General features: G+C 39.8%; 3 protein-coding genes across 4 annotated transcripts in view; all 3 read right to left on the bottom strand.

The window, feature by feature from the left end:
• ubr2 (ubiquitin protein ligase E3 component n-recognin 2) overlaps positions 1-1,443 on the bottom strand; it is a 35,731-nt gene extending 34,288 nt beyond the window's left edge. For both annotated transcript variants that reach the window (XM_074675357.1, XM_074675358.1), the window contains exon 1: positions 1,315-1,443. In XM_074675357.1, the coding sequence (XP_074531458.1) occupies positions 1,315-1,398 (84 nt within the window). In that variant the 5' untranslated portion in view covers positions 1,399-1,443. The remainder of the gene's footprint in view (positions 1-1,314) is intronic.
• A 1,649-nt stretch (positions 1,444-3,092) lies between these two features.
• LOC141795244 (uncharacterized) lies at positions 3,093-16,159 on the bottom strand. Its single transcript, XM_074676059.1, has 17 exons — positions 16,067-16,159; positions 14,724-14,838; positions 14,483-14,643; positions 12,087-12,237; positions 11,467-11,628; positions 10,862-10,971; positions 10,608-10,719; positions 9,299-9,327; positions 8,965-9,056; positions 8,731-8,845; positions 7,407-7,603; positions 5,827-5,994; positions 5,162-5,280; positions 4,679-4,883; positions 3,768-3,975; positions 3,630-3,688; positions 3,093-3,435 (listed from the first exon to the last, which is right to left on the bottom strand). Exons 1-17 carry the CDS (start codon positions 16,157-16,159, stop codon positions 3,228-3,230), a joined length of 2,304 nt encoding a protein of 767 aa, XP_074532160.1. The 3' UTR covers positions 3,093-3,227.
• A 3,432-nt stretch (positions 16,160-19,591) lies between these two features.
• Positions 19,592-26,089, bottom strand: prkn (parkin RBR E3 ubiquitin protein ligase). The gene is made up of 11 exons (XM_074675372.1): positions 25,955-26,089; positions 25,467-25,630; positions 25,077-25,347; positions 24,885-25,000; positions 23,402-23,485; positions 23,074-23,189; positions 22,831-22,967; positions 21,761-21,822; positions 20,808-21,038; positions 20,544-20,661; positions 19,592-20,235 (listed from the first exon to the last, which is right to left on the bottom strand). Exons 1-11 carry the CDS (start codon positions 25,959-25,961, stop codon positions 20,132-20,134), a joined length of 1,410 nt encoding a protein of 469 aa, XP_074531473.1. The 5' UTR covers positions 25,962-26,089; the 3' UTR covers positions 19,592-20,131.
• Positions 26,090-26,816: the final 727 nt, after the last annotated feature.

The raw sequence follows: 26,816 nt of genomic DNA, 5'->3' as shown, positions 1-26,816 counted from the left end.
TTGCTGAGTCTTAGTGACACACTAACCTGATTTCTTACTGACTCGCCGCTAACAGCAGGCTAACATCCACTGAAAAGTAAGCTAACAACCCAATGGCACAAAAATAACATTAAACTACCATCCTTACACTGAGCTTGAATAGAGTCAGCACCTGCACTTCTACAACATCATTCCTTGTTTATGAATCATAGATCTGAGGATGTCTTGCAGCAGGAGGCTGTTAGCCTACCACTCAGCCAGTTAACCTAATTAGTAACAATAATACCAGTAAACATTGATTTTATCGATTCAACATCGAATTAAGTTGTCAAATTTATAAAATCCCTGTCATAAAATACGTAATGTAATACAAGGCCAGCAAAGAAAGCCAGAGAATGACAAACTTAACACCCTCTGGATGCAGACTTTGTAACTCAACATAAAAAAAAAGTTCATGCTCAATCCCAAACATGAGTTTATGTTAAAGCATGGACCATCAAGTTAATTTCAGGTCAAACAAAACTAGGCTGTGTCTCCTGAACACCTGACCTGAGGCATCCTGCAGAAGAAGCTCACATCATGAGTAAAACCAGCCGACAGTTGGCTGTGAAACACCTGATCTACTTTCACATTTGCACTACAAATAGTTCAACTAAGTTTAAAAATCTATCACACAGACATCAGGATATTGTCACATATAAAACAGAAGCTGGAAATCTTAACAGATCCACATTTACTCCCAGAGACTAAAAGTTATGTTATATCACATGTGAGATACTGAAATGCTTTTTTCCAGGGATGCTGAACTAACCTAATTTCACTGTCCAGTCTTTTTAATCTCTCATGATAAGAACTTTGGGCCTATGTTTGGTCACAAATATCAATCCTGTTGAGTTTGAGAGAATGGGATGCAGCGTCGTGTCATCTGAAACTGTCCACAGATGACACGAGTTGAAGTTACCTTGACGCCAGTGAGGCGGGTGGTAAACTCCAAGGCTATTTAGTAACTGTGACAGTTAACGATAGCGGTCGTTATTCAGCTTCTAACGACATAAAACCGCCTGGTATGTCTAATACAAAACGCCGTGAACCAGTTTTCAGGGGCAGAGTCGGGGACACAGACAGCTGTTTCTGACAGCCTAATCTCACGTCCAGATGTTTTACAGATCACTTCGAGCTAGCATTAGCGTTAGCACTGAGCAGGGCTGAAAAACAACCCGAGACGAAAGCAGATTAAACGCTGAATGTGTCGTTTAACAGGTGTAACAGGTGAATGTGACGCAGTGACAGCATAGAAGAGGGTCAGCGGGGTGTATAGGTCGGGGAGCCGCTTACCGACGCGGTGTCTTTGGCGGAGAAATTCAGGAATTCAGAACATAAAGCAGACGGAAGATCTCTGTCGGACTGGGCCGCCGCCATCTTTCCTCCCTCTACCGTGGCTGTAGAGAAAGAAGGACCGGAGCCGGAAACGGTCAACAGCTGAGGGGGCGGGACCTTGTTGTTTTGTTATTTATGTCAGTACCAGTACTTTCATAACAGGAAGAAAATAGTATCCCAGGAATGCGATGGAACAGAAATAATATTTCGTACAAATTTGATAAATAATATAGGATAAAATAATAAATAAAGAAAAACATCAATTGAAAACAAAAATATTTACAATTTATCTAATACCCAAATTACTTATTGCAGTAATACTTGCACTGGAATTTTCCTCTCATAAATAAATGGCCTGTGTCTGAAAATGGGCTTGCCCTACTCAATAAATTCCCTAATAATTTTAGTTCAAACATTTTTTCCGTGATAAGTTGGGCATGGCCTAATGGATTTTTTTCTCAATTTTCTTATTTATGTTCATCCACGTTATTATTATTATTATTATTATTATTATTATTATTATTATTATTATTATTATTGTTATTATTATTACTATTATTATTAGTTTTATTTGCATGAAACAGTCTACCATACATCCCTTATGTATGGTGGTGATGATGTCTATAGGCTATAATTTATATTTATAGTAATATTTTAAAAGATAATAATAATAATAAAAATCACAATTAAAAATTGTTGAAGATACTTCAATTCCCCCCCCTGCCCCTAATCTTAAACACGGATTGATTCATATAAAATGCTTTAGTCGTCAATCTCTTTGTATGTTGAAATGCATATAACTGAAAAGTCAAGATGTGCTCATGGTTTGTTATGTACCTTTACAATGAACCAAAAACTAAGAAAAGAAAAAAAAGCAAGTTGCACAAAAATAATGAGCAAAAATACAGGACATGTATACATGAGTCAGTATCATGTCAAGTTTTTTATTAAGCTACTCCAATGTTGAACTTGTATCACAGGACTCACTATCATGTTCTTGTTTAAAGAACTTATCATATAATTCTGCCTTTTTGAGTCAGTGTTCATGAGTTAATTATCCGCATTGGGGTATTTATTGTCTTCTGTCATCTTGTAATGTGCTGGCAGAAATGTGCCTTCATTAAATATTCAATAAATTCAATGATACATATGAAAAGACAACTATGAAATACTCTCAACATCACATTTGTTCAGTAAAAATTCTGCAGTTTTGTCAAGGTCATTAAAACATACCAGCGCTAGTGAGAAACACTTGGGTCATGTCAGAGACAGGAGGCATCCCAGAGTGGGGTCCAGGGGGCATGGGAGTCCAGTGAAATCTTACTGGCCACCGTAAGGTGCCAGTCAGAAATCCCTTCCTCTGATGGACTTATTGCTTACCAGGAAATGTATTTTTGAGAGGATGTTTCACAAGCTTACTGTTCATTTCTTTCTACGGCTCCCTGCAGAGAGGACAGGCATTTGAAAAGACTGTTAAGAAATAATGTTTTTTTTTCTGGTGCTTTTGTTGACCTTAGTTGATCAGGACTTCAGAGTTGATTTTCAGGCGAAGAACTCTCAGCAGTCTAATTCCAACCTATTTTGACTTTCTATATTTTCAATTGAATAAATGCGTGTTAAAGATAAAAGTTGCATTGTTTTCACATTTTTATTTAATATCACACAGGATCAGATTTATTTACAACTTCAACAAAATTCATGTTAACACTGCATTCACTTTTCAAAAATTCCCCTTTGTTGTCTTTGACTTTTATTCTTCTCCAGGCCACAGAGAGCTGCTGTTTTCCATATCTGCTCCGCTCTGATGGGATCTAATGAGTCTTGGTCTGGATAGGTTGGTCAGGGTTTTTTGCCCCTTAGTCTCAGATCTGTTAACCTGATTCAGACCTGGTCTGGACAAGCTGCTGGACCAGAGTTCGGAGCTGTTTCAGTTCTTCTTTGATGGCCTGGAGCTCCTGGTTGTTCACACTCTGGTCCTGAATCACCTGTTTGAGCAAGTTTTGGTCCTGAGGCTCCTGGTTGTGCAGGTTCTTGTTCTTGCTGAGTGGGGTCTTGTCCTGGTCCTGGTCTGTCTCAACCCTGATAAAAAGAAAAGCTGCAGCTGATCTGAACCATATTTTTCAGATAGACATGAGAGGAAGTTTGCTGTTTGCCACCAGAACAACATCAGATAGAAGTGAAAATTGTAAACTTATGACTTTTTTTAAAATGTTTTCTGACTCTTTGGTTGTTCATCACACAATCAGTTTTGTCATTTGTCTCGTTTTTCTCACCCTTTGCCCTCTACTTGGTCTTTGTCTTTCTGTAGCACCAGGAACTGATCCAGGGTCTTCTGCAGACACACAAAAGACACACACACCTTTTACCCCCTGTTCTTAATTCAAGATAAAATCTTCATTTTCTTCACTCACTTTAATCTGAGCTGTGATGCGGCCCATCTCATTATGGTAACCGGGGTTTGTTGTGATGTCATCATCATAGGCTTCAGCCAGTGGTGCACAGTATTTAGAGATGTACTGGTTGTCATAGAAGCGGCGGAGTAAGGGCATAGACTCCTCTACCTGCAGGATGACGGTGGCTTGCTGCATCACAGCGTTGGCCTTCGAGTTATCGTGCACCCTATAACATGTATACATATAAACATTACTAATATTATACACAATACACACCCACACACAAACAGGCAGCACAGTCAGCAGCTGTCGAGTTAATCTCATGCATTTAATGGATACAAGACGCCTTTTTCACTAGTAAAAGGAGCAAACCAGGCTGGCTGCTACAGTTGGGTAGTTGAAGAGGGGATATTGTGCGTCATCATTTTTCAAACATGGATATAAACTAATGCTGGATGTTCAGACTAAACGTGCGCAGATTTCTAAACCTCAACATATACATATGTCGTAGCAATCCCTGAATCTTTCTGTAAACTGATGGAAACTGCTGTTCTTAAAATAGCCTGAGATCTTTCTAAAACTTGCTGAAATTATGAAGTCATTGCATAAGGACATGGGGCAGGACTCAAAGACCAAGGTCTGACCTACAGCTCTTCCCCTGACAGGCCTCCAGAGGGCTGGCCAATCAGAGAGAAGGGGATTTGTGGAGCGGGAGCCTTAAAGAGCGGCTACAAAAAACTAACAGAAGCTGAATGAGAGTTTTCTAAAACACCAGTGTGAAGAAACAGGGATTTTTTTGAGCTGTAAATCATGTAAAGCTACTACAGGAGAACCAAATGGAAGGTATTAAGACTAGAGCACGATACCCCTTTTGTAAAAATGAACAGCAGTGACACAGATTTTTTGGATGGAGCAGTGTGACCTCTGACCTCTGGAAGGTGTCGGTCAACAGAGCGATCAGCATGTTCACACACAGGATGGAGGACGCGGCCAAAAACGTCCCGCACAGAAGAGGAGCCATGACGTTGTCCACTTTATACATGGCAGTGTACTCGTACTCATCCACCAGTGTGATGCGGTACAGACTGAACAACAAGCCGGAGACAGACTGCATGCTGGGCACTGACGAGGAGCCTGGAGAGGGGAGAGGCAGAATGATAGATACACAAATAGCAGCTGATGTGCAAAAAGTTGTGTTTCCATGATTTCAGCTTCTCAGACTTTGAGTGAGTTGAATAGTTTGCTCTTCCAAGAGAAGATTACCTGACTGAGAATAAGCATTGGTGTAAATAAAATATAAAAACACTGTAAAAGTATCAGTGCAATTTAGAGGGAATGAAATTTTAAAATGTCAAGTAAGTCAAACCAGTCAAACCAGCTTTTGTGGAAAAAAAAATTGAACACAAACCAACCTCCAAATATGATCCAGAAACTGCAGGCATAGGGAATAAAGATCTCAGCGTACAGGAACAGGAAACACATCACATCCCCAACAATGTTCCCCAACATGACGATGAAGGGACCCATCAGCCTGACAGACAGACAGACAGACATATGTTAATGTTGTTTTAATTTAAAATAGATAAAAATAATAATAATAATTTAAACGTGTGCTAGTACAAGTTGATGTAAGCATGACCTGAATAATTGCTAATGTTTGAGCAACTGCCTAAAAGCTGGTCCTGGTAACAGTCTCATTTGACTGTTATTCTGTGTGAATCCCCATCAAAGTGTGTGGAAGAAGATAAGAGTCACCAAAACACAGAAAAACTTTAAAACTGGACTTTTTCAGAATTTTAGAGGGAAATTAATATAACAAGGAAGAACCAGTTTAGAGTGGGTTCCAGTGGCACTAATCCTCTTCTGTAAGAGTGGGACCTCTCTCCATCATAGACAATCTTTGTTTGAACACCTGGTCAACACCAACTCTTCTTTCTTATTTTGTACCTGTGATGCTGATGTGTAACATGACCAGAGACATTGGATTAGTTTCCCTTTGGCAAAACAGTATCATGGTAACATGAAGCTCCTTTAACCAACAGATTGTCACCGTTAAACTGAACAGGTGTGTGTTTACCTGAAGGCTCGGACGTGCTTCATCAGCCGCAGCCACAGGAAGATAATGGTGACAGAGAACAGGCGCAGGCTGATAGTGTGAAGACTGACAGACGGACGAAACACGTCCACCATGTGGACGCTAAACGACACCGTGAGCAGGGAGTACACCACCCAGTCAGACACGTTCCTGACACACACACACACAAAAGTTTGTTTATGATCTCCTTTTTTGATAGTATACGTTTAAGTATGTATGTACATGTTTCTCTTTTTAAAATGTCAATTTATTTTAACACATAATTTGTGTTTTTTCTCAGGGAAAATGTTAATTCAATTTGATCAGTTTGATTTAACATCATTACAAGTCTGAGAGCACCATTCAGCCTAAGTCATTTAGGAAAAAATCTTTGCAACAGGGAAAATACTCTGGGTTTGATTGTCATGTCATGATTATTGAAGAGGGAGTATTGAACTGGATTTCTACAAAATTTGAATATGTAGATGTTTGACAATCTGCACAAGTTTAGCCTGAACATCCAGCATTGTTACTGAACCATAGACTGTAAAAAAAACATGGACGTAGTCTCTGCGGCATCACCTGTCTGTTCCTGAAACAGTGAGATGAAGTCAGTCTGTGGATGCAGCCACATTGGATGTGACGTGAGCTTTGAGCTTCCTTTCAAACAGTGATGGGGCACCTGTTAGTCACATGAGCTGAGCTGTGTTTCTGATCCTATATCTTCTAAACCGCTGAGATAAAATAAAAATTCAGCCCACTTCAGTGTGTACCAATAGCAATATCAGTGTTTCAGACCCCGGCTGTTGTTTGAACCTGGCTGTACTTATGTTTTTTAATGCCGTCCATATACTATGGCTGGGTGTGTACCAGGTTTCCAGTGTTTCTGCAGACAGCCTCCAACAGATCCTTGATAAACAGCAAATTTTACCACTTCTCATAGGCTCCATTTCTCTAAACCAGATGTCGCCCCTTGTACTGAACAGAATACCCCCTTGTTGATTAAATAAAAGAAAATCATGTTTTTAAAATAAGTAACTACATTTTTTATAACAGAAAATGCCACACAAATATAATTACTATCAGATTACTTTTACATAATTCCAGATCTCTTTTTTTAACGTAGAAATCCTTTTATGATTTTTTGTCCTTTCCTGAACTATTATGTCCTCACTTAATGTTTCACATCAGAACAAGTTTTGTTGTCATTGTAGTGCAACTTTACCACTGTTAAACCTTTACTGAAGTCTGGTATACTGTATGTCTGACAGTAGCTTTTTGTCTGATACTCCAACAAATCTTTGTTGTTCATGGTCTGACTGAACTTTTTACTCTAATATTATGTTTTTGTGTGTGTTTGTGTGTAAATATGTTACCACAGGTCTCGGCGGTAGTTTCCTCTCATTCTGTAAATCCGTTTGTTCTGATCAGTGAGGAAAACTTTCTCCTTCAAAACACACACACACACACACACACACACACACACACACACACACACACACACACACACACACACACACACACACACACACACACACACACACACACAGAAGGTGTTCATATTTAGCTCAGGTGCAGTTCACATCATGTCTAAGCAGCTTCTTTCTACCTGAGGCCACATGGGATGAGAGCACTGCAGCTCATCATGGAGACGTTGCTCTGCCCACTGCCGCCAGAGTCTGACTTTCCTCCTTGAACGCAGGATGTCCTGCACCTCCCTCAGCACCTCCTCTAGAGTCAGGAGAAGCGCCAGGACCACTAAGAGGATCCTCCACCAGTCCTGAGAAAGGGCAGACAGAGAGACTAACAGCCAGGTACACAGCAAACACTGAAATCTGAGCAAGTGTTTGTCACTCATTTTTAGTTAAGTTGTCTTGTTAGACTTAATACAAGCCACATCCCTCACAAGTTCGAAAATAGAATTGAATGGAATAGAATAGAATAGAATAGAATAGAATAGAATAGAATAGAATAGAATAGAATAGAATAGAAAATACTTTATTTATCCCTGAGGGGAAATTCAGGAAACTGAAATTGTCTGATTTACAGGTCATAAGAAAATAATGTCACCTAAATTGCTTTTATAGAATAAAAAAATATCTGCCAACAGGGTGAGAAATTTGTGGGTAAAGTTTCTTGAAACAAAAATATTTATAAATTTAAGAAACTAAACCAGTACCTATTTTTTTTAACACATTGGCAGGTTGTTTTATCTTTACAGGCATTTGAGGTAACATATTTGTCTTTTAATTTCTTAAAGTCAGACATTTTTCTGGACTTGTCAGGTGAATGTGGCTCATATGTAGACTAACTATTATACTTACGGAAAAATAGAAGATAAAAACACTTACTTACACTAAAAAAAAGAAAATCTTAGTAAGGGTTTTTTCTTATTTTCAGTAGAAAATGTCTTTTTGGACCTAATGTGAGCCACATTCACCTGACCAGTCCAGAAGAAAGTCTTGATTGCACTTTCTATACACTTTCTTACTTTGTTTTCTTGAATGCTGCTGCGACTCCTGAATTTCCCCTCGGGGACAAACAAAGTATTTTCTATTCTATTCTATTCTATTCTATTCTATTCTATTCTATTCTATTCTATTCTATTCTATTTAAAGACAGAAATGTGGTCTGAATTGTTTGTAACAACGAAAAAAATCTGCCAACGAACCAAGAGAAAAGTTTTTTGTATTAAAACTTTATTCTAGCTTCAAGCACATTTTCTAGCAACCTTTAATGTTCCATTGGCAGATTATTTTTTACTTGTTACTAGCAATTCATTTTTCTGGACAACCAGTTGAATGTAGCGAATATCAAGTACAATAAAACAATTTTTACTCGAAATAAGAAAAAAAAACACTTGATAAGATTTTAATTTTTCTTGTGTACAGACGAAAACCAAATTACCTGAGGGAGTGTGTAGCGATTAGGTGAGTCTCTGTGGACGGACACAGAGATGGCCACAGTTGTCCAGGAGACATTGAACATGATGTTGAGGATGAGGAGGAGCCAAGCTCCCAGTCTGGCTCCAACAGACAGATGGAGAGGTTGATGGAGACAAACAGAGAGTGGGAACTTTGACACCTGAGAGTTGACTGAGTGAAGTGTTCAGTAAATTGAACCAATCAGATCAGAGTTTACCTGCCGTATAGTTTCCATTTGATCTCTATCAGTTTGAGAAAGACCGGATGCATGATGAGGTCCAGCTTCCCCTGCTGCACAGCCACCTCCAGCTGAGAGCAGGAACCAAACAGACAGACACAGAAGAGCTGAGATCTGTGTGAAGTGTTCACAACATGCTGTCTGATGCTCACTGTGCCAAACACTTCATTCAGGATACACTGACTGTGCACTGTGAGCTGAACATGTTCCCCGTTTACTGCCCAGTGTAGGCTGAGCACAGCATCTTTCTACATTTAACACTTATATCGTTCTTTGACAGTTGAATAAAATCAAGTAAACTTGTGACACTTACAGGAGATGTTGGCTCTCTCATGGCACCTCCTTTAAGATGGAACAAGATCAACAGTTAAAGAAACAGACAGAATTATACTAATTATGTCAATAAATGAGAATATGTTGGGAAAGTTAATCTATTTCAGGAGTTCATGTAGTGAAACTTTTTAATAGTATTATATAAATTCAGTACACACAGAGCTGAATATTTCAGTAGCAATTTCTTTTAAATCTGACGATCATATCTTACAATTGTTAAAAACCAAAATTCAATAATTAATAAAAAGAATTTTTAACCCAGAATTGCTTGACTTCTGAAAAGTATGTCTATTTATATAATTTCATGGTCATTTGACAGTATTTTTTTGTAGTTTTGGTGCAGTAAGCAGGATTCAAGTCCTGCTGGAAAAAGAAGTCAGCCTCTCTATAAAGCTTGTCAGCAGAATAAAGCATAAAGAGCACTTTGAACACTGAGCAACAGTCCATTTCTTTTCTTAGCTCAGTTAAGATTCCTATGACAGTGTCACTGGTTCAGGAGTGGTTTGACACAAGGAATGAGACAGTGGCATCATCAATCATTAATAAATGAAATAAAAGCTTGAAATAATTCCCTCTCTGTACTGAATCTATGTAATATATGATTTTCACTGTTTGAATTGAAATACTGAAATTAATGAACTTTTCCATCATATGCTAATTTACTGAGATGCACTTTTATACCATTAGGTGAGATAGCACAGAAATATTAGGTGTGGGAAGGCAGCTGCACACCAGCAGTCGTCATGTTATCATGACTCAAGTCGCACATACTGTACATGGTACTGCAGTAGTTTCATTGGCAGCAAAAAGACTGGAAATACAATAACTTGAGGGGGTCTATGAAGATGATGATGATGATGACATCCTATGATATTCATCATTGCACGTTTCAGAGCAGAGAAATTACATTTTAGTGTCATCTCATCCAAGAAACATAAAAAGACAGTGACATATAACAGGGGGAGGACAGGAGCAGGAGAGCTGGGGGGCAGCTAATGCGCGTGGAGCCGTGTTTTATTAGATGTGAAAAAGAGTGCAAAAAGGAGGGAGTGGGGAAAAAGCAGATACCAGATTAGGCTCCTGTAGGGGAGGCACAGTGTGTGATTCAGAAAAAAATCACCTCAGCACATAAGCACATAATAAACCATTACAACAAAAGACTTGCACATGTGGAAAAGGTAAGAGTGTCGGGAAGAGAAGGTGTCGCATCACACACACTGAGGGTTGATATAGGCGTGCAGAAGGGAGTCAAGACTAAATAGATATCAGTGCATTGGTTGTAGTGTTACCTTGCACAGATGTCCCTGGTGACTGAGGTTCTGGTTCCAGCAGGTTCAGGTAGAAGAACTCCTGTCTGGTCAATCTGTCAGTCACATGGAACTGACTGAGCGCCAGCTGGGCCTGGACACAACAAACACCACCGTTTAGAAACCTTAAGATACACCCTGCTCTATTCTATTCTATTCTATTCTATTCTATTCTATTCTATTCTATTCTATTCTATTCAGCTGATCGTTATCTGTAAGAGGGTGGGACCAGTTACCACAGGGCTCATCCGACCAATCAGAGCAGTTATGCAGAGCTGTCCATCAGAGTCTATCATTCCAGCCTCGGCTCCGAGCTCCATCAACAACCGGGCAGCTTCACTGCGCTCTGAAAACACACAGGCAGGAATGATCCAGGAGAGCAGGAGCTGTTTCAGGGGTGATATCTGTGGAGATGTTTCTTTTAGTGATGTCAGTGTCTGTTCTGATGACTGATCAGTCTGTAGCTGTGTTTATGTTAAAGCTGGGTTGAGACCATAGACTGCATGATATATGGACATAGTCTCTGTGATGTCATCCATTTGTTTCTGTTACAGAGTTTTGAAGCCCACTGTTGGTGGGGGTCACTTTGACAACGCTGCACTCGTCCTATATTTGCTGAGATCTCCTTATATGGGCAAATCTCGTAAGTTTAATAACCTCAAAAATAACGTCCCTGTACAATGTGTGCTCACAGGGAAGTGAGGCACTCAGACCAAAATCATGTTTTGAACGAAGCTGTTAAAAAAATGTTCATTTTTGCACGTTTTTTTTTTTTTTTTTTTTTTTTTTTTGGCATTTTGTGTCGTGTCAGTAGTGTTTTCATAGGAAATGTCGGCACTACCCATGTTAGCAGCAAGCTGCAGAGGCGTCCTGTGTTTGTAGTCGATGCAGCTGATGGACGCCCCGGCCTGCAGCAGCAGTCTGATTGAACCTGCAGCATCGTTCTTGGCAGCGTAGTGAAGAGGAGTCTGTTGGTCCAGGAAAGTCCGAGCCTCTGGATCAGCTGAGGATGCAAATGTTCCCATATCAGCCAGGCTCTGTAAACCTTAACTGTTATACAAATTTAACAACCACAGTCACAGTTACAGAAAGTCTCTGCCAAGCTGATCATCAAAAGCTTTCTTGTTTGTTGTGGAATATTAAATTCATTTGTTCTCATTATGAAATTTTTCTGCCTGCATAATGGAAAATTCTCGAACATAATACTGCTTTCTAAAAAATAATGAAAAGACTTTTGAGATTCAGAATATTCAGAAACTCTCAATCATTTATGGGCAGATTCGGGGGAAAAAAAAAAACCCAAAGACGCTCTGCCATCTCTTCTGTCAGACTTAAAAAGACGTGAAATATCCATCTGAACTGCTTTTTGTTTGTAACTCCTTATGTTTTTCTCAGGCTCTCTTGAGAGGTCTGAGAGGTCTGGTCTGACTATCCTTATAAGCTCAGCTTGTCCACACTGACCTTTGTGGTCCAGCAGGAACTGAACCATGTCCTGGTAGTCCAGCGCTGAAGCCACATGAAGAGCTGTGACTCCAAACTGGTCTGGCCGAAGGAGGTCTGAGCCCCGATCCAAGAAAAAACGCATCACGTCAACACTCCATGCCCTGGAGATCTGAACACACACACATGGTGTTTACAAGGGGTTCAACTATAACATCAAATTACACAAGGAAGTCAAATGAAATTGTTAAAGTAGTGAGAACAGGATTCAGTGAAGTCTCAGGAGGAGTTTGGTGATTTAAAAGAAACAGCTTTAATAGATCCCAATACTAAAACAGCAATCAGCACGACTCAGTTTATCTTAAACTGAAGGAGACAATGAGGTGTGGTACTGTCCACCCACCCCGGCACATAAAGACACAACCGAAAAAAGTAACAACGCTGGATACTTGCACCAAATGTTTGCAGATCTTCAAACAACTACACTTTCATATGTTGTAGAAATCTTTGAATCTGATGGTAAACTGATCAAAACGCACTGTTCTAAAATAACCAACAAAAACATGAAGGATTAATCAAAGTGAAAAAAATGATTTGTTGACCTCATGCAGGATGGTTTGTCCATATCTGTCACAAGTGTTCGGATCGCCCCCGTCAGAGATCACTTTATCCAGAAACTGAAGGTCAACCTGAGCAAAACACACACACAGGATTCATACTCACACTCCTTCACCAATCAGCTTAACAGTATCTCCCCTTGAGTCACATTAAACATCAGCGGTGGACAGTAACAGAGTACTTGATAATTAAACTTAAGTAGATGTTTCACTGTTTACTAGCCTCTTATTCTTCTGGGGAAACACTTATGACTTACAAGTCCAAATTTGAAAGAGAAATCGCATAGGCTACCTTTGATTTGTCTACTCGCTATGACCGCTCCTATTACCTCCGCCAAGGAGGTTATGTTTTTGGGAGTTTGTCTGATTTTTTGGTGAACAACATAACTCCAAAACTATCTTGATGAAATTTTGAGGAAATGCTCAAAATGGGATAAGGAAGAAGTGATTAAATTTTGGAGGTGATCTGGATCACCGTCTGGATCCAGGTTTTTTTTAAAAAGGATTCTTTATCATAGGGCTGTTTTCACCATATGTGTATATAACTCCACCATAAATGGTCTGATTGCTTTGCAAAAAAAACAATACAAGACAAGGTCACCATAATTTCTGACAAATGTTGAAGTACAATCCAGATCCTGGAAATATTCTGGATACTAAGATCCAGGATATGAAATATGTACTGGGTCATCATAATTTCAAACACTGTCAGGTAACAAATTATTGTACAAACCTGCAACTAACACCAAATTGTAGCAGACAGTCTGCTGAAAGGGAGTATAACATTAAAGTAGGACTAAAGTGTTGGTGACAATCACAATATGCTTGGTGGAGGTCTGAGCTCTGTGAGTGATTTTCTAGTTACTCTCTGTTTTTGCTCTGAAATCAACAGATGCATTTTCTTCCCATCCCAAACACAATAGTGGTGTTCTGTGTGCCGTTGAAAGGTGCTTTCTTGACCACAGGAACTAGGCGCTAAATTCTGGGGTAAATAATCTGCTCCTTGAAATGTCCCTGCCAGGGTGGGGTGTTCTTTCCAGATGTCCAGGAACTTTGGGGGTGGGGCCTAATCGCTGAACGTTTCTGATTGGTGGAACACCCACAGGGTTTTTATTTGCTCCTCCATGTACAATAAGATGACTTAACCTGGTTAACTAACTCCCAAACGATGGTCTTCTTTGAGCCTGATAGTGTGAATGTGTCGGCTGTTTGAAATGGCTTTTCCACCAGAGCTTGTCTCGTTTTAACAAATCCATCTGCAGAGCAATAAAGTCCCATCAAAACCAGCACAGGCTGAATATCCTCCATGCTAACAGACTAACTGCACCTGAACTTTATGTTTTCTCCATATGTCACCAGCCTGAAAGGCATAATCTGAAGAAGATTTAAAGCCCTGTTGGGAAGGCAGACCAACCCATCAACATATTTTTTGCCCATATTTGATGTTTTGCCAGTAGGAATTATTTGCATAGCTCGTTACACACAAAAATCATCACAGCTGCTTAACTTCCATGAAAATTCCAGCAAAGTAGTAATCTGACTGAGCAGCTTTCACTTCTAATGGAGGAATGTCTGAACAGGAGGATCTATACCTTGAATTGAGTGATAAAGTCGTGTACCTTGTCCACCATTGTAAAAAAGACTGGGCGAGGTATGTTAATCAAAACTCCGGGTTCTGTGTGCATCAGGGAGCATTACTGGGTGAGGACTCAGCACTGATGATAACATTTAGAAAGTTAGAGACATAATCCCTGTGCGTATGACCTGATCTGTGAACCTGTTGGCTTCAGGTGCTGTTACCTGGTCTGTGTCCTGGTTGGTAGCAGCCAGCCGTCTGAAGTGATTGAGCAGTTTTTTATTCAGTTGCTGTTTTCCACTCGTCGCGTCAGTCTCATCTCTCTGCTTCACATCATCTTCCTCATCCTCAGCCAGACCTTTGTACCTCATCTCCACGTTAACGCCTGAATTTCATCACATCATCGAAACTTTAGTATCATTCAGATCCGACATTATCTCATCTCAAGATCTTACCTTATCTTACCTTTCAGTTTTCTTCTTCTCTGTCTCCAGCGGCTGCAGGAGTACGAAGCCCACCAGACTGCAGCACTTTTTATGGGTGACATGGAGGACCCAGACTCTGGAGGATGCTTTGAGACCTGAAGACACCAAAGAGCAGGGGCGTAGCTACAATTAGGCAAACACAGGCAGTTGCCTGGGGCCCCATGATTCCCAGGGGCCCCCCAAAGCATCTCTTAAGAACTGATTTATGAAGTTCTTTTTAATTAAAGCATTTCTTTTTTCTAAATCTTACTTCACATGCTTCAAAATCCATCAAAAGGCTTAATCTTTAATGATGGTTTTGGGTACTCCCCCTCCCTTCTTATTCAATGGGCTATTCCATGTTACAACACATCTGAAAATTTGATTCAGGAAGAAAGTGGTAAAAAACACTTTTTTCCCCCATTTTTTTCTTATTTTCAACCAAGTTGGAAATAAAAACAATGTTGCTCTGAGATCTGAGATAAACATATAAGACTTTTAGGATTTTTAGGACTTTATCTAGCCCAGGAAACAGGATAATTTTCTCAAAATCAAACTTTTTGAGTTGGTGATAAACATTATTGTACAAAATCTCTTTTTTGGATACATAACTCACTGGACAGGGGGTCAAATAAAAATACATTAACTTTAAAATAATAGTACCAAAAAGTATGGTAACTGTAAATACCACCTCTTTCAGTAGATTTTTTCCAGTTTTGTGTTGTTCATGATATTTCCACATTTTTTCTTTACTATTATTTTTATTCAATATTTACCTATTGTAATGATTTTCACTTCATACTTTCTTGTTTGTTACTGTTACTCTGTAAATTCCCCACTGTGGGATAAATAAGCTGTCAATTGACCATAAAAGATTTCAATTCCAGGACAAAGTGAACTAAATGATGGATTCACTTTTTTCAAAATCAAACAAAAGTACAGAACTTGAGGAAATGCATTTAGTTGTGTTAAGCCATGTAGAAGATTAGCACTGCCTCATGCCTTGAATCTCAGAAAGAGACAGTGGACCCAGGGAAGGCCAGTCTAGCTCTGAGGAAGATGAGTTACAAGGACATGGAGGGCCCCATTGACTGGGTTTGCCTTGGGCCCCCAAATGACTAAATACACCCCTGCCAAAGAGACCCAGCTGAAGCGGTGGGATTGTAAAAGTTTGATGTGTTTGTTTCACTTCTCTCTGTGAGCCAGACTAGTGTAGTCAACTGCCTTTGTGTATTCCTTCTGTTTCATTTCTCTTTAATCTGCAACTTGACTTTCTTCACCATTAAAAGATGTTTTCTGTGTAAAGCTCCAACCATGCATGTGGACTCTTGTCCCAAGTCTTACCTGGGCTGTGGATGTGTTGGTACCTTCTGTCATCTCCAGCTCCAGTCCAGGATTCTGCAGGCCTGTTAGACCGTACTTGGTCCCCTTCTTCATCCTGCGTACAGTACGTCAGAAATGACAGATCTGCTGAATCTCCTGGAACCAGTTGGACCTCCTGAATCCAGTGAGGCTTCTTTTGTCTGAATCCAACTTGAGCTGGTGTTAGAGTTTCCAGATGTACTCTGGTTTTGATTGAGACAGGCGTAAGTCCTCAGCTCTAGAACTTAAAACAAGCGTCTCTGGTCTGGATATGTCTGCACATTGATTAAACAGAAAGACTGAGCAGATCCACGTCTGACGAGTCTTAACCTCATGGTTTTTGTGTCAGGTGATCACAACAAAACCATAAAGTCAGCTGATAGTAACATTCAGTACATCTGCCCGCTCAAAGGTTAATGGTTTGTCTTATCAGGGTGGAGGGCTCAGGCCCACGTTCAGCCTCAGGTTCAACTCAAAACCACAACCAAAACAAATCTTAAGCTGTTTTTTTTTTTGTCCAGACACTGAGGATGAATTCATTCGTTCAACAGATTTAATTTATGACACAGACTTATCCAGATGAATAACTGAAGTTCAATTTTCTCTCATGAGCTGAGACTCAAAAAGAAATCCTTTTGCACTGCAAATATTTAAGGCAAAGCCAGTGTTGATGACATATTTAGTGAAAACTGTGCCTTGATATAAGTCACATTCACCTGATGAGTTAAAAAAAAAAAAATCTGAATTCAATATATTAAGGGACAAAAACGACACCTGGATTGAAATACGTGTAAAGAGCAAAAAAATCTGCCAATTTTTGAAATAATGTCTTAAAACTAAACAAGTACATTTTTCTAACCCCATTGGCAGATTTTTTTAAAACTCTTTAACAAGCCATTCAGGTGTGAGTTTTGTCTTTAAATATAATTAATTCTGACATTTCTGCAGACTTGTCAAGTGTGGCTGATAGTAAGTCTGATATGATTTTTTTTCTTTCCTTAAAACAAGACATGAAGACTTGCTTAGTTTTACGTTTCTGCAGTGAAAACAGCAGACATCCAGTTTTTACGAAACTCAGTATGAAAATATAAAAGATAAGACTCAAAACATAACCTAAATGACTGCTGTAGGATTGTTTATGCTGCACGTGTTATCTGAAAGGAAGGGCTGGATAAGCTTTAGCATCAGCCTTCACCTTTTTCAGTCACTTATGATTAACTAATTTATAAAAATGTGAAGGTGTGTGTTGTGTTTTTATGTACAGCATGTCTTCATGTGCTTTCCTGATCGCTGGTTCACTTAATGATTTTGTTTTTGTTTTCTTTCTGATTTGTGGATGGCTTCTGTGTTGTGGAGAAAAGTGTTGAAGCAGACTGAAAAAACTCAAACTTAAAAATAAAAAATTTCACCTCAAGACAGAAAAGTTTTTGGTGGTGACTTACAAAGTGCTTTCCAAGAAAAAAGGAAAGAGTACAAAAGACTGAGAAATGGTACTGGAAAAAAAACAGTAGAAGAGCCACAAAATAATAAAACTGAGAAGGAAGATAAAAAGGTTAAAACCACCAAAGATAAAGAGATCTCAAACATGATAAAAGGCAATAAAACCCCCATCAGACAGAAGGAATAATAACAATGTTGGAATAAGTAAAAACAACAGAAGATACAAAATTTAAACGATCTGAAGAGCAGACGTATTAAATCATGTCGGAGATGGGAGCAGGGCAGGGTGTAGAGGATTGAAACGTGCTGCTAGAGGGGAGCTCAAACAGGAGTGATATGGCTTCTCCTCTCAGTCCTCCTGAGGAGCCAGGGGCTTGTTTGGCTCTGTTTGTTTACACACTTGTACAGTGAGTTACAGTAGTTCAAACAGGAGGAGATAAGAGCAGGTTGATGGTCTGAAGGTCTTTTTTTCTGGATAAAATGACCTAATTTTAGAGGAGTTCACTAATACAAGGCTGCACAACCAGGCTGACATGCTGGTTCAGGCTCAGATCCTGCTCTGAGGTGACACTCAGATTTTTCTAACCTAGGAACAATGTATTGTGCTGTAGCCCCAGAAAAGGTGGTGGAGCTGCATCAATAGCTAATTATACACTTACAATTAAACAAAAACAATTCGATCAGTACACTACCTTTGAGCATCACACAGTTGTTTTTAACAGACCTTTAATTCTTAGCATCCCTGTCTACAGATCACCAAAACATGATGCTGCTTATATCAGTGAATCTTCTGGATTTTTATCAATAATACATGCCACTGACAATTTCATCCTCATATCTGGTGATTTTAACCCTCACATAGATAATCTGTCTGTTGCCATGGGAAAAGAGCTTTTTAATTTACTAGTTGCCTTGTCAGGTAGACAGGTAAACGATATTTGGCTTGATTTGGATATCGTGAGTTGTTCCCTTCAGACGGGTATTTTCCTTGCTGCCCTTAAAACGGCAGTAGTGACACCCCTTCTGAAGAAGAACAATTTGGACCAGTCTATTCTCTAGCCCTCTGTTGTACTGTCCAAAGTTGGAGGAGCAGTTGGCCGTGAAGTGACTAGCACACACATGCACAGTTTTACTGAGTGTAGCTGGAACATTTCCCTCATAAATGAACTCTAGCCACTCAGTCTTGTCTTCTTCCAAGATGGGAAGCTTGTGCATGGAACCATGTGGCTGTTTACAGCCAAAAACAGAGCAGCTCTTCAGGTTAGCATTCTGAACAGCAGGGGGTATCTGCTCTGGTGGACCAATCAGGTCAGACTTGCTCCTGAGTGGTCACAAAAGGGAATCGCTGATGTCAGCAAATCCCCAAAACCCAAACAGCTCGTTTTAGGTCAGGATTTTACATTCACAAGCTCTACTAAGTACAGGTTTCGTCATTAAATATCACATTTTGTGGACTGGGAGGAAAGCCAAAGACCCACACATTTCACTAAAAGACTTAATAAAGTGATTTTTGCATAATATGGGACCTTTAATGTATGAAAAGTGGTCAATGAATAAAGTTTGATTTGATTTGATTCAAAAAGGTGCAGGAGAAAAAAAATACTCTGAAATGAAGTTTTGAAATAAAGTCCATATGTTTATATACTTTAAGTGCCAGAGGAGCAGCAGTCACCAAAATGATAACTGTACTGTAAAAATAGTCATTAATGAGAAATGTTTTAATTTTGTGAAAGGTGCCTGACAAATGTAAGTCACTACAGCATTTAAATGTTTGTGCTTGATTATTTTTGAGTTTTTTTTAGTCATTTCTCAACTAAAACACTCAGTACTTTTAGTTTGTTAAACCAGTATACAGAAAAAAAGTCAAACATTTCTGTCTTTGGTAAAAAAAAAAAGTCTTATTAGAATACATCTGAGTCACATTCACCTGACACATCCAGATAAATGTCTTATTTTGGGATATTAAAAAAGTAACTTTAACGTTCAACAGAAACACTGTAGATCATTAACTCAGAGTATAAGGAAGAACACAGCAACAACAAATAAAGTTTGTTAAACCTTTATAATTTATTATTAAATATTAGCTACACAAATACATATTTCTGCTGTACATGTGGAAGAACAGACTGTTGTTGAAGAGTTTGATTGAGTGTAGAAATATGAAGTTGTAGAGTTTCACTCTGAAAGATCCCATAATGCTCTGCAGGGCAGCCTTGATTTCCATTCATTCTTGTGCCAGGAGTGAAACTGACTCAACACAAAACCTTATCATGACAATACGTTGAGGTTTACAGACACTGCAGGTGATGGCTCAATGGAACAAAAGTCAACATTTCACATGAGAAAAAATATTCTCCTCATAAAAAATTACATCTGACACTTTGATTTTGGAAACACTGGATCCACTTTGATCCTGATCAGAATCCTCCTGACAGTGATGCCATAGTCATGTAAAATCGGAGTTTTAGTATTTCTGAGTTTCTGATTTGAGCTCTCAAAAAGAAGAGATGATGGTCTGATTGTTGGCACCGAGTTAGCAGCACAAGTGTCTAAAGGCAGCACCTGTGAATGTGTGTGTGTGTGTGTGTGTGTGTGTGTGTATGTGTGTTATCCAAACCAGTGGTCTCCCATACACTCTCTGTTCCATGGGACTCTGCAGAGCCAGCACCACTCTGCTTTGCACAGAGGACACTGCATGTGCATACAGCCGCCTGCAGGGGGAGACAACAGATCACACATTCATTACACACACATTAAACTTCCTGTATGGAAACATGTTCATGTGCTGCAGCTTTGCCTCTCTCTGTGATCGCATATTTCTAAGTTTTTTTTTGTCATAATGACTGGTTTCTACCCCTCCTGTTGGTTTCAACAGCTTGGAAAAAAAGAAACAGGTGTTGTTCTTTTGGTGAAAAAAACAGGCGGTGAAGCATCATCAGGTTTTTTCACACTTGTTCTCACAAGGTCACTGAAGCTAAAAAAAGAAATCAGGTTTGTTTGAAATTAGCTTGTTTCTTACCATTTCTCTCCACAGGAACTGAACACTTTGGACAGCGTTTAGTCGTCTCCTGCACCAGGAGGAGGGAGGCTCTATCCCACCTTCCTCTGAGGGACGCCTCCTCATCTACCACAAAACCCTGAGGAGGAGAGAGGAGACAAGTCAAACTGAAAGGCTTCATAGTGACCCTCATTCTGGCATCTCAACAGTTTGACCTCTGAAAGTTAAAGACAGTTATTCGGAGCCTCCAGAGGTGGAAGAGCTGGGCCTGAATGACGATCTTACCTGTGAGGCTTCATCTGGACGTGGGGCTGGCTCTGCGTGACACCCCCCCTCATGGTACTCCTCCCTGCAGTCTTTGCAGAAGACAAAGCCACATCCCAGCTGTCTGTCGCACTCCACCCTTCTGCTGCCCTCAATGGGGACAAGCCCCGCCCCACAGCCAGGTGAGGGGCACATGACTCCTCCAATCTCTCGTAGGCACTCTTCAGCTCCGTACTGCAGGTACCGCTCATACTGTGACAGGTAGAGAGAAAGACAGAACGCATTAAAATAAGAAGCTGGTGTGTCTAATGCTCCCATGCATTCAGTTTATGATCTGCAGGAAGCTAGCAAAGCGCTGAGGGGATCAGCTCAGAGCACAGAAAACGTACAGGAAGCCATTGAACAGCATGGAGAGTCAGGTTAACAGGTAAACAATATTTTTATGAGATCTTCATGAGACTTGCTGAATTGATGAGATCATCACATCATGATGTCCTAGCTGGTTTACAACAAATTGAAGAACTAGGCCTCAAACACTAAGGTCTGCCCATAGCTCTGCCTGATATGCCTCCAGGTGACTGACCAATCAGGGGGAAGGAGGTTTGTGGAGTGGGGGGTCTTAAAGAGACAGCAGCTAAAACAAAGCGTTTCAAACTGAAGCTGAAATAAGGGTTTTCTAAAACACCGTTGTGAGAAAAAAAGATCCTTTTTTGGGCAGTAAATCATATTGAGCTACAATGAGGGAACCAGAGGGACAGGATAAAGCCTACAATGGCACCATTCCTCCTTAAATCCAGTGCTATCATCACTTCTTCAGACACAAATAAATTAAAAAAGCCTGAACAGAACTCCTGAGACTTTGGCACTGGTAGAAACTTCCTGAGATGTGTACAATTTGCAAATAAAATTGCTCACATTAATTTGATGCTTGTGACGGGATTCCCGTTAAAACAAGAGGAAGGAGCAACACTCACCTGATCTTCTCCCAAAATGTGAAAATGATGCAACTCTTTGATGAGGGAGTCGGTGCATCCAGCTAGAGACCCAGATTAGGAAACAAAACACAAGTAAATCCTGTTAAACTAATAAAAACAGTCAAGCTAAATCATTAACACACAGTAATTTACACTTTTAAAGGTAGAGTGTGTAGACATGTGCCGTTTTCGAATTTGCATACTATACTAGCAGTGCCTGCTGATTCGACCAAAATGTAGTATGCAGTATGCAGTATGCAGTATGCAAACAAATGTCAAAGTTGTAGTATGAGAAAAACACCCGGATGACGTACTGAATAAGGAAAAATCCACAGTATGCATCGGACCAGTCTGCTTCACCTACTGTTACCCACAATGCAACGCGCCTGGTCCCATATCAGAAGTGAAAATGGCAGAGAGCAGAGCAACAACAACCGGAGTAGCAGAGGAATATAAATATAAGAGCCATTTCTTTTTTATCTTTAAATCCTCATCATCTCCACCACTGGAAGTTAATATAAAATGCTCTCTCTGGCAATATATTTGCAGATCAGTTACATGTGGTTTGTTTATTTTCTACATTTTTAATAAAGTTTTTTGGGGAAAAAAAGTCAGCCGTAGCCAACTTCCGTTTTCTTCGAACTGAAAACCAGTGTAGCATACTACAAAATCAGTCATACTAGTAGGCAAATTCGAAAACAGCTATGGAATCATTTAATGGTTGTATGTTCCTTTGCTCACTTCTACTATTTGTGAAGCTTCGGGGGCCTTTGAGGGCAAGAAGCTCTTGTGATGCATGAAAAGTATGATCCTCCATTTAACAAGTTTTTACCATCAGAAATGCATTCTGGGTTGTTACATCATCATGCTGCTGTTACTGTTATGCCTACTATGAACTGATGAAAGTGAAACTATGAGTTTATTCTCCAGTAATTGGAGAGATAACACTGAAGTTTCCAGTTAGTACAGATCTCAGATGCTAACTCTTAAAATATTTTGACACTCAAGATGATGTTTGAAAGCAGATTACTGACATCACACTGTTCTTACAGGTGCATTAATTCACTTACCAGCACACGGCAGCGAGTAGCCAATCACAGGGTGATGGACAAACTGTCGCTCGTTTAATCGTGTCTGACAGTATCGGCTGAAGCAGTCGATACAGATCACATGACGCTCTAGACACTGGAAGACCACAACCACGTCCCTGAGACAGAGACAGAGACAGACAGGAGTGGTACACTGTACAGTGATCAAAGAGTTTGTGTGTGTGTGTATGTGTGTGTGTGTGTGTGTGTGTGTGTGTGTATTACATGATGTCTGTGCAGGCTATACAGGGTACATCCCTGCTGTTGCTCATAATAAGATCCAGGGCCACAGAGATGTCATCATCTGAGGTCGGATGGGACCCACACTTCATATAGAACTCCTGAACACACACACACACACACACACACACACACACACACACACACACACACACACACACACACACACACACACACACACACACACACACACACACACACACACACACACACACACAAACACACACACACACACACACACACACAATATTACTAAATACAGAAGAATCCAGGATTACAGAGCTTTTGAAAAACAGAAACCAACGTCCCTTACCGCAACATTACCATGACAGTCTGCAGTTTGACACACACCATGGATTCGACCTCGCAAAAGGACATCATCCCAGCAGGACGGACCCTGACAGAGACAGACAGACAGATACAGCATTACAGGGTCATGTCTGTTTCCTTCCCTTATCCTGACATCAGAAAGACTCAGCATCTCTAAACTACCTTTTGATACCTATCGAAAATTAACCTAATAAGTTGAAAGATGTGTCTATGGGAGTTTTTCTTTTAGCAACACAAAATATTAGCTTTCAGCTTTAGCCCAAACTTTATGTCTTGTCTCATAGGTTATGTTACGTTTTCACATTTTACTTTTGTCTTGTCTTTTATGTTTGTCATGTCTGGTTTCATTTTGTAGTTACAGCTCTACACTCACTTCAGGCGTTTCACCTCTTGCCCTGGTGTTTTCCTGCAGTTGCAACTAGAATCCCAGTCCCTAATTGTTCTCACCTGTCTCCCATTACCTCATATATAAAAATAACAAAAATATACAAAACAAGCTATGGGCTGATCTCGACATTTAGTTATTTTGTTAATCACATCATAGCAGAATCATCAATTCTTGATTTCTTATCTTACACTAAAAGTTATATTGTTCACTGAAAATAAATCTTGATTTTTATTTTTACAGCTGATAGAAAAACCACTACCATATAATTCATGTAGGGTTAAAAAGGGGGTAATTAATCTTTTATATGGGCTTTAATGAATTTGCAGAGGTAAACGCCTCTTTTACAACCTGTGACCGTATAACGTTAGTGTTGTTGTGTTGTAGTTAAATTGCCGACTCATTCCACTAGATGGCAGTAATTCACCAAAACCTGCCACCCACATTGACAAACAGAGTTAGCGCTGTACATTGTGGGAAACAGTTTGCCAGGTAGACTGGTCCGTTGCATACTGAGACATTTTCCTGGATCAATAGGACATCCGGGGATTTTTAGTATACTGCAGATTTTGCAAGTATTCTCATACTACCTACTAAATACTAAATTTTGGCCAAAATAATTGGCACTGCTAGTGTAGTAGGCGGTTTGGAAAACAGCCATTGTTTCTTTTTAACTGTTTATGTGCCGTCCCTGTTTTCCCTTCATGTCCTCTTAGTCTTCAGCCTTGGTGTTTGGCACAGTGATTTTTGATAACTAGTAAGCTATTGTATTACTTTGTTGTTCCTTTCATATCTAGTTAATTCTAGCATAGCTTTATTTATACCTTGGTTTTTTTCTAGCATAGATGTTGTCACTTCTTTCTTTGTTTCAATTTCCAGTGAATGTTAGTTTTAGTCTGCTTTGAAATGTTCTCCTGGCATCAAATTAAAAATGATCAAATCTTGTTTAACACAATAACTTTTTCAGTTTTAATATTTTCTTTGTGGTCTTTGCAATATTTTCAACTAATATAGATTTGACATGTGGAACTGTGAAGTGCAGGACTAATAAAGATAAATGTAATATAAGTACTGGGCTCACCCTGCTCAGAGTCAGTGTGGTCTGTTTGCAGCTGCTGCAGCGCACTCTCAGTTTTCCAGGTTGAATGGACCTGCAGCTCTTACAGTACACAAAGAAAGTGCTGCAGACACGTGAACCTAGAAACCACGATGACACAGATTTAAGGTACAAGTGCTGACAGTGTGCAGGACTACATTGTCTACCTTCACTGACCTTTCAAATTTGCAGCCTGCCCCTCCTCTCCTGCCTCCTCTCCTCCTGTAGCACCTCTTCCTCTTCCTCCATCATCCCCTTCGAGGATCACTGCTAGACCAGAGGAGGTGGAGGGTAGGCGTGAGGAGCTCAGGTCCAGCCTGGTCAGACTATTCTGCTCCTCCTCTCCCCCTCGAGCCAGTCTCTCCTGCAAGAGGCCCAGCTGGGACGAGGAAGAACCTGATGGAGGGAGGACGACATGGATGGTGCTCTGATCTGGAAGATCACAATCCTGGAGGAGGGGAGAAAAGAAGATAACAAGAGCAGAGCAGGGAGAGTGGAGATGACAATATAAAACTTAGTGGAGAAGGTGAACACATTTATATCCTCTTAAGATCTTTCAGCTCCTACCTGCAGCTTAGCGCTGCTTCTCAGAAACCTTCCAGCAAACAGCACCCTGAGGTGCTCCGGTCGGACTCCCTGCTGACTGCCCACCACCTCCTGCAGCTGGGCCACACTTGCTTCCTCCTGCAGCTCCACAGCCACACCTGGCCCCAGGTTGTAGCGCACAAACACTGCAGGAGACACAAACAGGGATGAGGTAAACTCTCATACCTTTTCAGCCAAATCACTGACTGTTAAAAGAAACTTAAACATGTCATTCATACACCGACAGTCCTCATTACAGCTCAGACTCACTGTGCGGGTTAAAGCTTATTGATCTGTTTAACTATCAGCTCATGGAGGATCACCTCAATGATCACTGTAATGTTGCCCTACCGCTACCAAACACAGCCAAATATAGGAAACAGTGGATTCAAAGGGCCCAGAAGAGTTCCGCAGAGTTTTGAACTGTCCTGTAAAGTTAGTTTTAGTTCAGTGGAAACCTGCAGACTCACCGATCATCTGTTTCTGCGTCCTTCAAACTCCATGAGTGTTTACAGTCTGCTGACTGACTGACTGCTGCTCTTCTTTGTTTCGGTACATTACCGCCACCTACTGGTATGGAGTGTGAACTGGGTACTTAACAGAAATTATTATTATTATTATTATTATTATTATTATTATTATTATTATTATTATTAGTAGTAGTAGTAGTAGTAGTATTAGTAGTAGTAGTAGTATTTTAACAATAACATCACTTGAATCAAATCTATATACTTAGATGTTCAAAAATAAAAAAAGGAACTTCAGTCTCATTATCACTTCTTTTTCTCCTCAATACACAATGCACCCATACTTGTAGGATGTTTCCCTTATCTGAATGCAGTGCTGTTTAATCTTTGGTACTCCTTTTATATTTGTAATACTATTACAAATATAAAACTACTATTACTACTACCCCTTATAACAACAACAACAACAACAACAACAACAATAATAATAATAATAATAATAATAATAATAATAATAATAATAATAATAATAATAATAAAAATAATAATAATAATATAGAGAGAAATAATACTCATTACGTGTATGGTTTTCCAAACAGGGTTACAAAGTGCTTTATAAAATACAGATAAACTGTAAAACAGATATCAAAGAGTGGACAAGATTAAAACCACAAAAATGACAGAAGAGAATTAAACAATTCAAGCATGCTAAATACTTCCACAGGCTAAAAGGTAAATTACAGTATGAGATAAATATTAAAGATCCTGCCAGTGGAGGTGCCTAAGTGCCTCAGTCCTCTTTTCTAAAGGACTGAAGCATGCTCAGACAACATCTCCTGTAAAAGCAAATAGCTACAAATGTGAT

This window comes from Halichoeres trimaculatus, unplaced genomic scaffold, assembly GCF_033239565.1.
Source record: "Halichoeres trimaculatus isolate MK-OKI-2021-1 unplaced genomic scaffold, fHalTri1.1 fHalTri1_scaffold_8, whole genome shotgun sequence".
In the NCBI taxonomy this organism is placed as follows: Eukaryota; Metazoa; Chordata; class Actinopteri; order Labriformes; family Labridae; genus Halichoeres; species Halichoeres trimaculatus.
Note: the sequence above shows the minus strand (reverse complement) of the source record. Positions and strands in the feature narration are given on the sequence as shown.